Source organism: Cygnus atratus, chromosome Z (genome assembly GCF_013377495.2).
Source record: "Cygnus atratus isolate AKBS03 ecotype Queensland, Australia chromosome Z, CAtr_DNAZoo_HiC_assembly, whole genome shotgun sequence".
Lineage (NCBI taxonomy): Eukaryota > Metazoa > Chordata > Aves > Anseriformes > Anatidae > Cygnus > Cygnus atratus.
This window is the reverse complement of record NC_066396.1, coordinates 18,773,918-18,786,525: the sequence shown is the minus strand read 5'-3', so window position 1 is coordinate 18,786,525 and position 12,608 is coordinate 18,773,918. Positions and strand designations below refer to the sequence as shown.

Genomic DNA, 12,608 nt, shown 5'->3' with positions numbered 1-12,608 from the left:
AAGGCCAATCTTCACTATGTGGCTTCCACAGAACTCCATTTTTTTTTCTTATTGCCCTCAAAACTCTTCACAAAACCAAAACCATTCCTTCTTTCCCCAGGGAGGCAGGGAGACTGGCTCCAACTAATTCTCAGAAGTACTTAACTGAATGGGCCTGGTAACTCATAGTATAGTTTATAGTTTATAGGAACTCATTAAACATTTTATATCAAACCAAAATATGTTTTGTCCTGAACATCTAAGTACACTCCCTGTAAAGTGTCTGTAGCTAAGCACCAGTCCAGCCAATAGCAGGAAAACAAAGAAACAGCAAAAATGTACCAGCATTGTCTGAAAGATAAAGCTCCTCTTGGTTCCTTCCTAGAATACCTAGCCACATACCTTATTAAAACTGCTAAACTGAGAAGCCTGCATGGCCTCAGACTGCAGAAGACAACTTCCTGGGAAAGATCTATGTGACACTGAAGCAACCACTAATTTCACTTACAAGCAAGATGGCACAAAGGAAACAATCCATAAAAATGTAACACCCTCAAAGATACCTGCCTTAAACACAGACTTCTTCACTCACTAGAAGAAACGGGAGTTGAAAGGAAGAGAACTGCTCCCACTGAAATAAACGGATTGAAGAAGCCATTTCTGTAAAATAATACTTTTCTGTTCTACCCAGCACATTTCTTAAAAAGATCTTCCTTTTGCTGACAAGCTTACAGCACACTTCACTTTGTAAACAGGTAATATTTTCTGCTGTTCTTTATTCTGGGGGTTTATTTCTCTGCATTTACTGCTTCCTTACTAGAATGGGATCCCCATGCAGGCATTAGTATAACATGGACTTAACCTGCTCAATAAAATAGAAAAGTAGTATTTATATTTATCCTGCAACTTTCTCCAGATGAGACTATGATTATAATTTTTCTGGAACACAGGATTAGAAAGGAAATCATCCCTTGAGAAAGCTTAAGTTGGCTAGGCTAGACATGAGAAGTAACCAAAGAGAAGGATCTAGTAGTCTCTGAATTCAACAGAAAACGCCCACTGCTTTAGCTGGTCAAGTCAGGCTCAGAGAGGTTATGGACTAGCATCAATAAGGATTGCCAGAAATCTCATGCTTTAGTTTAGAAAAAGAAAAAAAAGAAAAAAAAAAAGAAGATACTTGAATACAGGTCTTGTAATGCCCCAAGCTAAAAAACAAGCAAACAAACAAAACTAGTTCTAAGAAAAAGATCTGACAGTAAGTTACTCAAAAATATTAAAAATTTTGTCCCATATTTCTACTTACAGCCAGATTTAACTTCAGTGTGAACCAAAAGTTGTTCTTTGCCTAAGTACTTGATGAAACATTTCACATGTGCTTTGTTGTAAGTGAAATTATGGATGATTACACTAGATACAGTCTCATTCACAATGTTATAGTTTTCCTGAGCAATCAATTCACGATTCAATTTCCAGATTATGTGGCTTGCATTTCTTTGAGGCGTATAGTGTTTTCCAAGAACACAGAATAGTTTCAGGGTGGATCCTCTTTCAATTTCAGGAGATGAAGGAAAAATGTCAGCATCTCTGATAGAGTTTTCATCTAAAAGCAAAATTAAAGACATCACATTACCTAGACTCTTTCAAAATACCTGTGGAAAAATGCTACCTTATTTTGCCATCAACATATATGTCTACACATCATTTAATTAGATTTCCATAACTTCCCAGATAGAGTGGAGAAATTTCAACTCATATGTCCTTTAATAGAAGTAAATGAAGAAAAGAGGCTGTTGCCATTTAAATGTTTTTTAAAAACATTCCTATATATAAAAAGTACACCTGCAATTTCATTATATCATTACTAATGAGTATGTCAGAAAGTACATCAAACTGTTAAGTTTAAAATCTATAAGCAGGCTGCAGTATATTTCAATGTTTCATTAGGACTTTACCCTTCACAGAATTTAAAATCTCAAACACAGTGCAGGAATTGTACGCAAAATATACATAATAGGAAAACACAGAAGGAGGGTGAATGAATGAACTCAAAGTTCTCAAAGAGAACTCAAAGAATGTAAGAATCACCCAAAGGAATCCTGCAAGGAGCTATTTTATATATTTTACTGTTGCTACTTATTTCTTGGAGCCAAATTTCATAAATAAATCTGTTATATATAAACAAAAAAAAACCATCTTTCAGAGATAAAAAAAAATCTTTCAGAGATAGTTTGTTTTGTTTTGTTTTTTTTCTGGAATTAAGAAATTAAAGGGAACCAAATATTAAACTTTCTTCCTCGTTTTCTGTTAATTCTCTCCTGGTGTATTTTAACCCTTATGTGACTTGATTTCTGTCTTTTTGTTTCAAAGTAATTTATTTTAATTTCAAATTAAGTAAAACATAATATTGTTTATTTTGCATACTGCTACACAGTTTCCTGTGTATCACATGTAAGCATTCAGCTGCCCTGCTTCATATAGTTCAAGCTTCTACAAACATATGAATCCCCTCTTCCATGTAATCCCCAAACAATTTGAGATGCCATTATGTTATACACAACTGTTGTGTGTTAAAGTGTATGTGACAAATTGCATTGAATTGTCAATTACCGTCAAACAGTCGTTATTTCAGTCTGGCCCTGTGATTTCCTTTTCTAACCTATACTATTCAACTTAGTCAGTATAAAGTGCCACTGTTGTCACAAGCAGCATTTTTAATCCCCATGTCACCTATTCACTCTGGTGTTACTCCCTTCCCACGTCAGAAAGCATAACTGTGTAAGAGAACTATAGGGAAACTGAAACAAATGAAAAATAAGAGCTTGGCAAAAACGTATGTAGTTTCCCATGCAGATCAGTTTTGTAACCACTTCAAAACCAGCCATACAAACAAGCACTGCAATGGAAGGAGATGTAGATCCAGAGGTAGAAGGTGAGCAGGACCACTGTGTTTCCCCCAGCTTCAGCAGTTATGCAAGCTTAAACTGACTGTGGAGCTGCCAAATTTATTTTAAAAATGACATTCACATACTGTTAAGTAACTTGTAAAATTAGGGATAATATAAGAAAGTTAGTAGTTGTTGCATGAATTTTATGAAAAAATAATACGTGACCTAAATGTGTCCCGAAGCAGCACACATTCACTGCTCTTTTAGTGCTCACGTGTTACATAAATATTAATTTGTTCCATTTACAGATCTCCAAAGTTAACAGTCTTGACAACCCAACAAGAATTGAACTATGTATGGTATGACTTTCTAATGCAGTCTCCTCCTATATCCTGTGCAGCAGAGAAACAGTTACCCGGGTTAGCTTTAAAATATTCTTTTTTAAAAACACAAAAGAAAACAAATCCAGGCTGCAACAATCATAATTTACATTCCACAAAGAGATCAAGAATGCTATAAATTAATTTTTCACACTATATTGTACGCTACTTAATGTGTACAGTATGGTTCTATTTTTTTTTTTCATTTTAATAATGCTTGGAAATTTTACTTGGTGAAAGACACCTTTCAGAAAATTTTCTTATGGCAAGACAAGTGCTAATAATAAAGAAACACACCTGCTATAGAACTTCCGCAGAGCAAGATGAACATCCAAATCCAACAGCTGAACATTTCCTTTTCATAAACTACGGGCAGGAAACACTGTCATAAAAAATAAGGAATACATACATAAAAATAATATACTTCAAGTAAAGGTGTCCCTGTAACTTTAATACTTTGCAAACATTTGTGTCAGAGTTAATGACGACTCACTTGGATTCAAGTTTGCTTTATCTAAGTGTTAGTTTCCTGCACGATGAGAGAAATTTGATGCAGTTTTCCTAAGGTAAGTGCTTGAGTTTTTCCATGAAGAAGAGACAGGTAAGCACACCTGAAATCCTTCTGGGGGTGATCCAGTCTGCCTTCCAATGGCAGTGTAAAGAATGGTTGAGAAATGCCTTTGTGTCTGTTTGAAATTCAGCCTGCCTAGCCATCTTCTGCGGAGAGACATTTAGCAAGGCTAATTCTTTTAAAATGTCTACAAGAAAACTACATTCCATTCAAAAATAAAGGAAAATCATAATGGTCAGATGACTGCAAAAAAGGCTTTACCAAATTCATAGGAACATGAACCAAAGATTACCATACCTTTGTGGTAAACAGTGATGCAGTCGGTACTTTATGAGCTAGACCAGTGGTTACAGAGAAACTAACACTTCAAAAATGATTAGTGATATCAACAAAACTGAGCAAAATAATCAAGAGCCGTACAAGATGTGCCTAATCAAAGCTATGGCAGAGTAGGAAGGGTAAGCCCAAGAGAAATCAACTTCACGCAATAATGGGTTACAGATGCTGCACTGGTGTAAGTACTTTTTTCTGCTTCAAGAAGTACATCATCTTATTAGGTAGTTAAATAAAATGTTTTGTAGCAGCTCCATGAATATGGCTTTAATCTTGGAGGAAATGCTCATTCATGAGAACACCAAATCCTGTGTGTGGCATGCGAAGATAAGCATGTATAACTGTTCACAGGAAAGAGCTTATGGCATTTAACATAATAAAGCTCTATTACTCTTTTTTGTAGTCTTAACTACTAGCAACCTGCAACAAAAGCTCAACATGTATTCTATGTTGTAAAGACTTCATGAAATAAAACCAACAGTTCAAAACATTTTTTTTCCTATGAAAGAATCAAGAAAAAAGAGAGGATACAATTATCACCACAAAGCAACTGTCTAGACTGAATGTGAATTCACTGCTCTATGTAAGAAATGGTCATAGGTTTTCTTATCTGTGGCCTACTCAAAATATATTTCAGCTAATGCCAAGACCAAAACAATATCTTGGTTCTCCCCAAAAGGGGCATGCAAACAATTAGCATTAGTAAATTAAACATTTTTAATTGTTTAGTTGTAATTTTTAATTGTTTAACTTACATAAACAAGTAAACAAAACAATTAGTAAAGCATTACAGAACACAATCCCTTCCAATCTAGGAAAGGAACAATTTACGAGAAGTTTTTAATAAAATTAACAGTCCATTTCAATAGAAGATGGTGCAAAAAAAGCAACGGTAAGTTGACATGGACACTTGACTTTATCTGGGAGCACCAACTGACTCTTCTTCTGGAAATTACTGGACCATGTCCAGACGTTTTGTGATAAAAAACAGTTTCTGCTGAAATCTTACATGCTGGTTCTCTATTTTTGAAGAGACGAGATAGAAGAGGCGGCCTTTCAGCCAGAATAATTCAGCTATTTCCAATAATAGGAAAACACTTTTTGACCAGTCTTTTGACTTGCTCCAGCAATCCCATACTTTTTTAGCAAGGAATCAGAACGCAAAAGCATAGGAAAGTCAAAACCATTTCTGAGTTATGCTTGTTCCAAAAACATCCCATACCACCAAATACTCAGCTACAGTGGAGGGCAGCGCTAAGAAGCCCAGGCATGGCAAATCCAGCCACAAGCCTAGTTACAAGCCTTCAAAAAACTCTGGTTCCATGTGCCTACCCAAAAGCTTAAACAAAGATCAAATATCCCATCCATTCTCAGTGATCTCCTTGTCCTCTACCCTCACCAGTTTTTCTCTTTTTTCCTAGTGGTTTCTACGCAGTCATTTCCACTTGGTAAAAGAGAAAAAATATATATATATATATACACACATATGTTTTTGCTAAGGTAGCAAATGTGACTTACTATATGACCTGAAGAGCATCTGATTTGCTTAAATAGAGAACTGCACGGGGCCTAGGGAGAGAGATCTCCAAGGCATTTCTTCCCATTTCTTCTTCTGTTAATTTGGTTCAGTCCTGATGCTACCCTTCCACCTTTTCGAGTACCATTGGCAGCCAGTTATTCGATGTGCAAGTTGCTAACTACTGCATGCCAGAAACCAGAAAGTGACTCAGCAGGTTACATCCCTTCCCATCTTATGTGGCAATCATACATGACTAAATAGGTCTTTAGCTGTTTATTTGTTTAAGAAATTGCACACGTAAAAGTGTACTAAGAATGGTCTGGTGATGGAAAAGTCACACCATAAATTCAGAAGTGCTGAAAGCACGTGACACAAAACTGGGAGGAGGGGCTGATAGAGCAGAGTCACGCACCATCCAGAGAGACCCTGACAGGCTGGACAGGTGGTCAGGTAGGCTGACAAAAACCTCATGAAGTTTAACAAGGAGGAGTGCAGAGTCCTGCACCTGGGGAGTAGCATCCCCAGGCACCCACATGGGCTGGGGGCCTCCCAGCTGGGAAGCAGCTCTGTAGGAAAGGACCTGGGGGTCCTGGTGGACACCAAGCTGAACGTAAGCCAGCAAGGTGCCACAAAGAAGGCTGACTGGTAACTTGGCTCACACTAGGCAAAGTATTGCCAGCAGGTCAAGGGAGGTGATCCCTCCACTATGTTCAGCACTGGGCAGCCACCCCAGAGGAGTACTGTGTCCAGTTCTGGGCTCCCCAGTGCAAGGGAAACACAGAAATACTGGAAGGGGTGTAACAAAAGGCCATGAAGATGATGAAGGGACTGAGCATCTCTTTTACAGCTAGGACTGCTTCGCTTGGAGAAGAGGAGGCTCAGAGGGATCTCATCAATATACATAAACACTTGAAGAGAGGGTGCAAAGAGAACGGGTCCAGGCTCTTTTCAGTGGTGCCCAGTGCCAGGACAAGTGGCAAGGGGCACAAACTTCAATGCAAGAGGTTCCTTCCAAACATCAGGCAGCACCTCCTCCCATGCTGTGCGGTTGAAGGAGCCCTGGCACAGGCTGCCCAGACAAGCTGTGGAGTCTCCTCCTTGGAGATCTCCAAAAGCCACTTGGACTTGGCCCTGGGAGAGCCTGCTCTGGGTGTCTCTGCTTGGACAGGGGTTGGGCCAGACGGGCCCAGAGATCCCTGCCAGCCTCAGCCATTCTGTAAGTCTGTGAAAGATACCTAGAGAAGCTAAAATCAGATGAGTAAACAAACTGCATGAGCAGAACCATTTTCTTCAACAAGAGCTATTTAAAAACTCTATTAATCAAAACAAGATTTCTTGCAGGAAGAGGAAATCACAATGAAGGTATTTTTTTAAAAGGTAATATTATTGATGAAAAAAGGCTGCCTCAACACCAAAACAACTGTTCTTCCATTTTTCATTTTGAAATTTATTTGGAATTATTATGGTTTAAAAATATAAATAAGTCAGAAGAAAAAATGACCCTAACCAACTTCTCATTACATTTTCTATGTAGAGCTGTTTCTCGATCAACTTTCATAGAATCACAGAATATCCCGACTTGGAAGGGACCCATAAGGATCATCGAGTCCAACTCCTGGCACCGCACAGGTCTGCCCAAAAGTTTAGACCATGTGGCTAAGTGCACAGTCCAATCGCTTCTTAAATTCAGACAGGCTTGGTGCAGTGACTACTTCACTGGGGAGCCTGTTCCAGTGTGCAACCACCCTCTCGGTGAAGAACCTCCTCCTGATGTCCAGCCTGAACTTCCCCTGCCTCAGCTTAACACCGTTCCCGCGGGTCCTGTCACTGGTGATAACGGAGAATAGGTCACCTGCCTTTCCACTCCCCCTCGCGAGGAGTTGTAGACTGCGATGAGGTCTCCCCTCGGCCTCCTCTTCTCCAGGCTGAACAGGCCCATGACCTCAGCCGCTCCTCGTATGTCTTCCCCTCTAGGCCCTTCACCATCTTTCCTCCTCCTCTTTCCCATTTTTCAGGATGGGAAAGTTTCTTCCACTCAAACCTAATTCTGAGATTATTTTTAACTACACAAACACATACTTCTGTATGCAATGTAGCTGCTGTGCCATGCATAAAGAACATGGTACATTTGTAAGTGGAACCAGCAGTATTTCTTTAGCCTGCATAAAACATAAGCCCAGTAGTCTTCAAGAATTTCTAATGTTTTTGTTGGAACCTAACAGAGTGTCCTTTCCCACTAGGTATATATACAGCACTCTTAGCAACTGACAACAAAAACTGAATAGTGAGTGTAGTCTTTTATTCAGTCTTTAGCAGCAATTGAAGGAGCTAGAGCCATGCAAAGAGACAGAATTTGCTCTATCAGCCAACGCTGATTGCCCCAAGCCCTAGCATGAGCTACCCCAGTGAATTCATTTGGAATTAATACAGAAAAAAGAAACAGATTCATTTGGAAAAGGTGTAAGCATCAGTGTCCTGAACACTACTATTCAAATCTATTAGTTTTTAAAAAATCCTGGAGGGAAGGAGGGCATTTTGAGGCAAATAAACCCAATGTGAACTTCAGCCTTGTTCCTAGAAAACAGGCTGCAGAAGCATCAGCTTCCAGGACCAGTTCCAAGGGTGAGTACCAGTGGGTATCAGAAGAGGAAAAGCATAGATTTCTCTACACAGGTCAGAGGAGAGAATGACATGCAAGCATACTGGAGGAAGCAACAGAATTGAGGGACAGTTAATTTCCTCTCTGAATTCTCTAATCCCTACAAATCATACCTTGACAAGCCCGTTTATGGGGAAAATGTCAAACACTGTAGTAAATGATCCTGAGCACACTGGTTTTGTAACCTGCAGTACTCAACTGAGCTAAAAATAGTTAGTTGAACCTTAGTCCAGGAAAAATAAAACTTACAACTTTGACATTTAAATAAATTTTCACTTGAACAGTAATTAAGCACATTTTCTGATGAAAAACAAACCTATTTAAATTTGAAATCATGGCAACTTGCCTTAAAACCCAAAGCTATCATCACCATTAAAATTACTACTTATTACTAAAATAAATGCAGAGTATTATTCAAACAACACAGATTTATTGACAAAATAGAAACCAGTAAGTTTCCAGAGACATCTGAAGAAGCAACATGGAGAAGAGCCTCTTGAAGCTCAGCGCCAACTTCTGACCGCAGAAACTTGTTCTACATATGTCATAGTGGAAAAAAAAGAATAGAAACAAAGGCTGTAATCATTAAGTTCAATGACTTCTTAATTTACAAACTGCAAGTTAACTAGAAACTGAAAAAGCAGGAAAGACTTTTTCCTCTTTCAGCCTCTAAATAATGATAATAAAGAACAAAAAAGCACAACAGGATAAGATACTTTTGTTCTAAAACCCGGAAGGACATAGTGACAAGGAAAGGTCAGTTCAGCTAAAAACTACTGATAACATATATTTTGTTTACTACACATTGAAGTTACAGATGCAAAACTTGTCTTGATAAACCCTTTCCTTTTGTATGGAACATTATTTAGCAGCGTATTAAATATTAACACATTCTGATATACAATGCTATACGTTATCTTTAAATTCCAAAATTCGCCTAAATACAGCTTGATACTAATAAAAAAAACTTATGTGTCTAGTAAGTAGAACACAATTCACTGTTCTCTAAACAAATACAAATATAACAGACAGGCCTTTAAATATATCTTTAGGTACAGATGCCAAGCTAAATAAAACAGATGCAGAACAAATATCTGTTTGTCAATATATTAATATATGAAACCTCATAATAAAGACTTCAATTTTAGTGGAAAAGCTTAAAGCTACAAATACAAAACAAGATTTAATTTCTGTATTTTACATAAGGGCACTTTTTTTTTTTTCATTTTAAGTACATAATCATATCTGATTTGATAATGCGTACTAAAAGAAAGGCCGAGACATCAATGCTACCAGAACTGAATGTTGGTCACTACTAGAGACAACTGCAGATCTAGTAGCTGCACAGTCATTCCTTGTTTTTGTTTTACCTGTGAGAAGGAAGAAACAGTCGAGCAAGGGCTTAAATAGGATTCATACACGGGTCTGACCCTGGACTTTTCTCCTTAGCATGAGTTTTTTGGGAGCCACAAATGTTAGAGTATACTTTGAAACATGATTTTGTGTCACACCTTGGTAAGACGTTATTAGGTAGGCTGGTTACCTCTGTGCCCCTTCCTTGAGAAAAGAAGGATGACCCAAAGAAAAACAGAGACCAAGAACAAGACAGACTGAGATGCTTGTGCCATAGTAAGCAACCAGACGAGAAATCTGGATGGTCCCTGCAGAAGGATGCATGCACTGTGCTTTAAAGGAAGGTATAACTCCCCTTAAGAGAAGATAGTGTTTTTTTTCCCACCTATTCCAGAACCAAAACCCTTCCTTACCTCCCAAATCTGGCAATTGTTTTAACCTCAAGTTCATAAGGAATATGCGCCTGTCAGAAAATAAGAGGGAAGATTTCCTGTACTTCTTCAGAGCACTTGTTCACCTGTCCAGCTTCGCCTTATAAACTAAGATCAGTTCTAGATGCTCCAGAGTAAAACCCACATCCACTTAAGTAATGTTAGCAACTGTTTTACAAAAAAGACAAAATTTTCCTGGAATGTGCAGAGGATCAGCTACAGCCGCAAGTTGCAGATCCTACCACAGTGCTGCTGGTGTTAAAAGAATAGGGGTAACAATGCAGGTAATCCTGGTCTCCCAAACACAAGAATCAGAGGAAACAAAATGAACACAAAATATCATTATCAGTCAGAAAAGATGACTGTGACCATGCATGTTTACATGCCCACATACAACAGCCATTCTGAAAAAGAGACTTAATCATATATTCTGGAACACATTAAAAAGCCATCTTACAGACACAGTTGGTAATGAGTTTTGCACTTACACAACTATTGTAATACCTATTCTTGGTTTTAGTCATTAATTGGTAATACTGGCAATTATTATGCATTATTTTGTCTCGTATCTTTCTCAGCAATTAAGAAGGTTACTCTGCCTGGCCTGAATATCCTCGTGCAAACATGCAAACACCTAGATGTACTCATCTCAAGTTTATGCAAATGGAAGTATTATACTCTAAGTCCTCTTCAACAGGTTTGTTTTCCATTTCCTTTGATTATTTTTCTATATCCTCTTTTGAAGGTTCGCCATTGCTTCATACCCTTCCTAATGTGTGGACACAATATCCGAATAGTTAGCGCTGGGTTTACAGGAGTGGGCTACAGCTCCATTGCATTAATGCAGTTAATGTGTAACATTACAGGGAAGCCTCTACAGAGCCCACCTTCACCAATTCCTTCATTTTTCACTGCGAGATGCCAGACAGATGCCTTCCTCACTTAGGTTGTTAAAGGAACTTAAGATCACTACCAGGACTCCTACCTGCTAATTCCTGCTACTGTACGTCTAAGCACAGCATTAGCCCTTTTTCCCCAACAGAGGCGGCAGTCTATCCAAGACAGTTTTTTGTCCTGTTGAGCATGGTCTGTATTCTTTGATTCCAAATGTATTTATCTCATTATAAGCCTGCATGAGACAACTGAATGGTGACCGTTTCACCCTGTTAATACTGATCATCTCGTAGAGGATGCATGTCCAGTCTTCCATTTACTGCCATAGCGTAAACTCATACTAGCAATATTTTTATATATCAGTCAAAACTGCTGGCTGAAACAGAACCGTGGTGTGAAACTAATCGCAATGGGACCTACTTAAAAAAACGGATTTTGAGATCTGCCAGCATGACATTTTTTAATTAAAAATGTTCCCTACAAGTCCCAAATCATGCAAATAAATAAATAAATACCAGATCCACATCATCACTGTACATAAATCAACACTGTGATGTTCAGTACATTATGATACAAACCTCCTCTTTCCCCCCTCCCCCTTTTGAAGTCTGTTGTTACTGGTTAGTCCCTGACAGAGGGACCTAACCTGACCACTCCATTCTTTCGCCTGACACACGAAGCTTTCTTCGAGCACAAAACCATCCTTTTGCCCCGCGTCTCAGTTCTCAGGGATCAAAAGTTTGGTTTCAACTGTTTTAGACACCCATCCTCAAAAGACAGCGCTCACACAGCCCAGTAAAGACGCGAAGCCTCACGCAGCCTCCCCAGCTTAAGCACAAGCGCGTGTCGGCGATACCTGTGACAGATGCGTAACGCACAACTATCACTTCACTTCCCACGAGGCAGAAACTGTGCACGTAAAGAAGAGGCATGGGGCCGCAGTATTTAATCCGATACGCCTCTCTGGAGAACAACCGAGCGCAAACACACAGTTTAAGCAGCCAACAGCTGGCAAAGAGCTTACACTACCTTTGACAACTCGCAGAAACAAAACCACCGCCAAGCACGCGAACTCTTCCCAAAAGACACCAGCGCGAGCTGCCAAGCCGGGAAATTTCAATCCTTGCTGTCGCGTGGGCTCCAGAGAAACCAGGATCGCGTCGAAGCCCTCGTCGTGAGCGGTTCCACCGCGGCCGCGGTCAGTGCCGGGGCTGCCCCGGCCCGAGCCGCCCCGCGAGGAAGAGGGGCACGGCCGCAGCGATGCGGCAGAATAGGAAGTCGCCGGGCGCGGCGCGAGCAACGCTGTTTTTTCCTGTAAAAAAAAGAAAGAAAAAAGCCGCGTCCCGGCGCCGGCCGCGGGGCTGCCGGGGAGCGGCGTCGAGCCCCGGCCGGTGCGAGGAGCCCGCCCGGTACCCGGCACCCGCCCGCCCCGGCACGCCCCGAGCGCGGAGGCCCGGCCCCGCCGCCCGCCCCGTGGCCCCGCTCCGGCCCCGGGGCCGCCTCTCCGCCGCCCGGCCCGGCCCGGCCGCCCCACCTGCGGGACGGGCAGGGCTGGGACGGGGGGAGCCGTGGCGGGGGGGCCGCGTCCCGGCCCGTCACGGTCC

At 40.4% G+C, this 12,608-nt stretch overlaps 1 protein-coding gene across 8 annotated transcripts in view; it reads right to left on the bottom strand.

Moving 5' to 3' along the window:
- Window positions 1-12,608, bottom strand: part of IL31RA (interleukin 31 receptor A) — a 36,512-nt gene extending 23,904 nt beyond the window's left edge. The window contains exons 1-4 of one of the 8 annotated variants that reach the window (XM_035553697.2): window positions 12,539-12,608; window positions 12,034-12,316; window positions 3,542-3,626; window positions 1,283-1,579 (exon numbers count right to left, since the gene is read on the bottom strand). In XM_035553697.2, the coding sequence (XP_035409590.1) occupies window positions 1,283-1,579; window positions 3,542-3,596 (352 nt within the window). In that variant the 5' untranslated portion in view covers window positions 3,597-3,626; window positions 12,034-12,316; window positions 12,539-12,608. Of the gene's footprint in view, window positions 1-1,282; window positions 1,580-3,541; window positions 3,627-3,737; window positions 4,379-5,666; window positions 5,861-8,792; window positions 8,862-12,033; window positions 12,451-12,538 lie in introns of those variants that run through there. The other 7 variants (XM_050716579.1, XM_035553699.2, XM_035553698.2 and 4 more) reach the window with 7 other exon arrangements.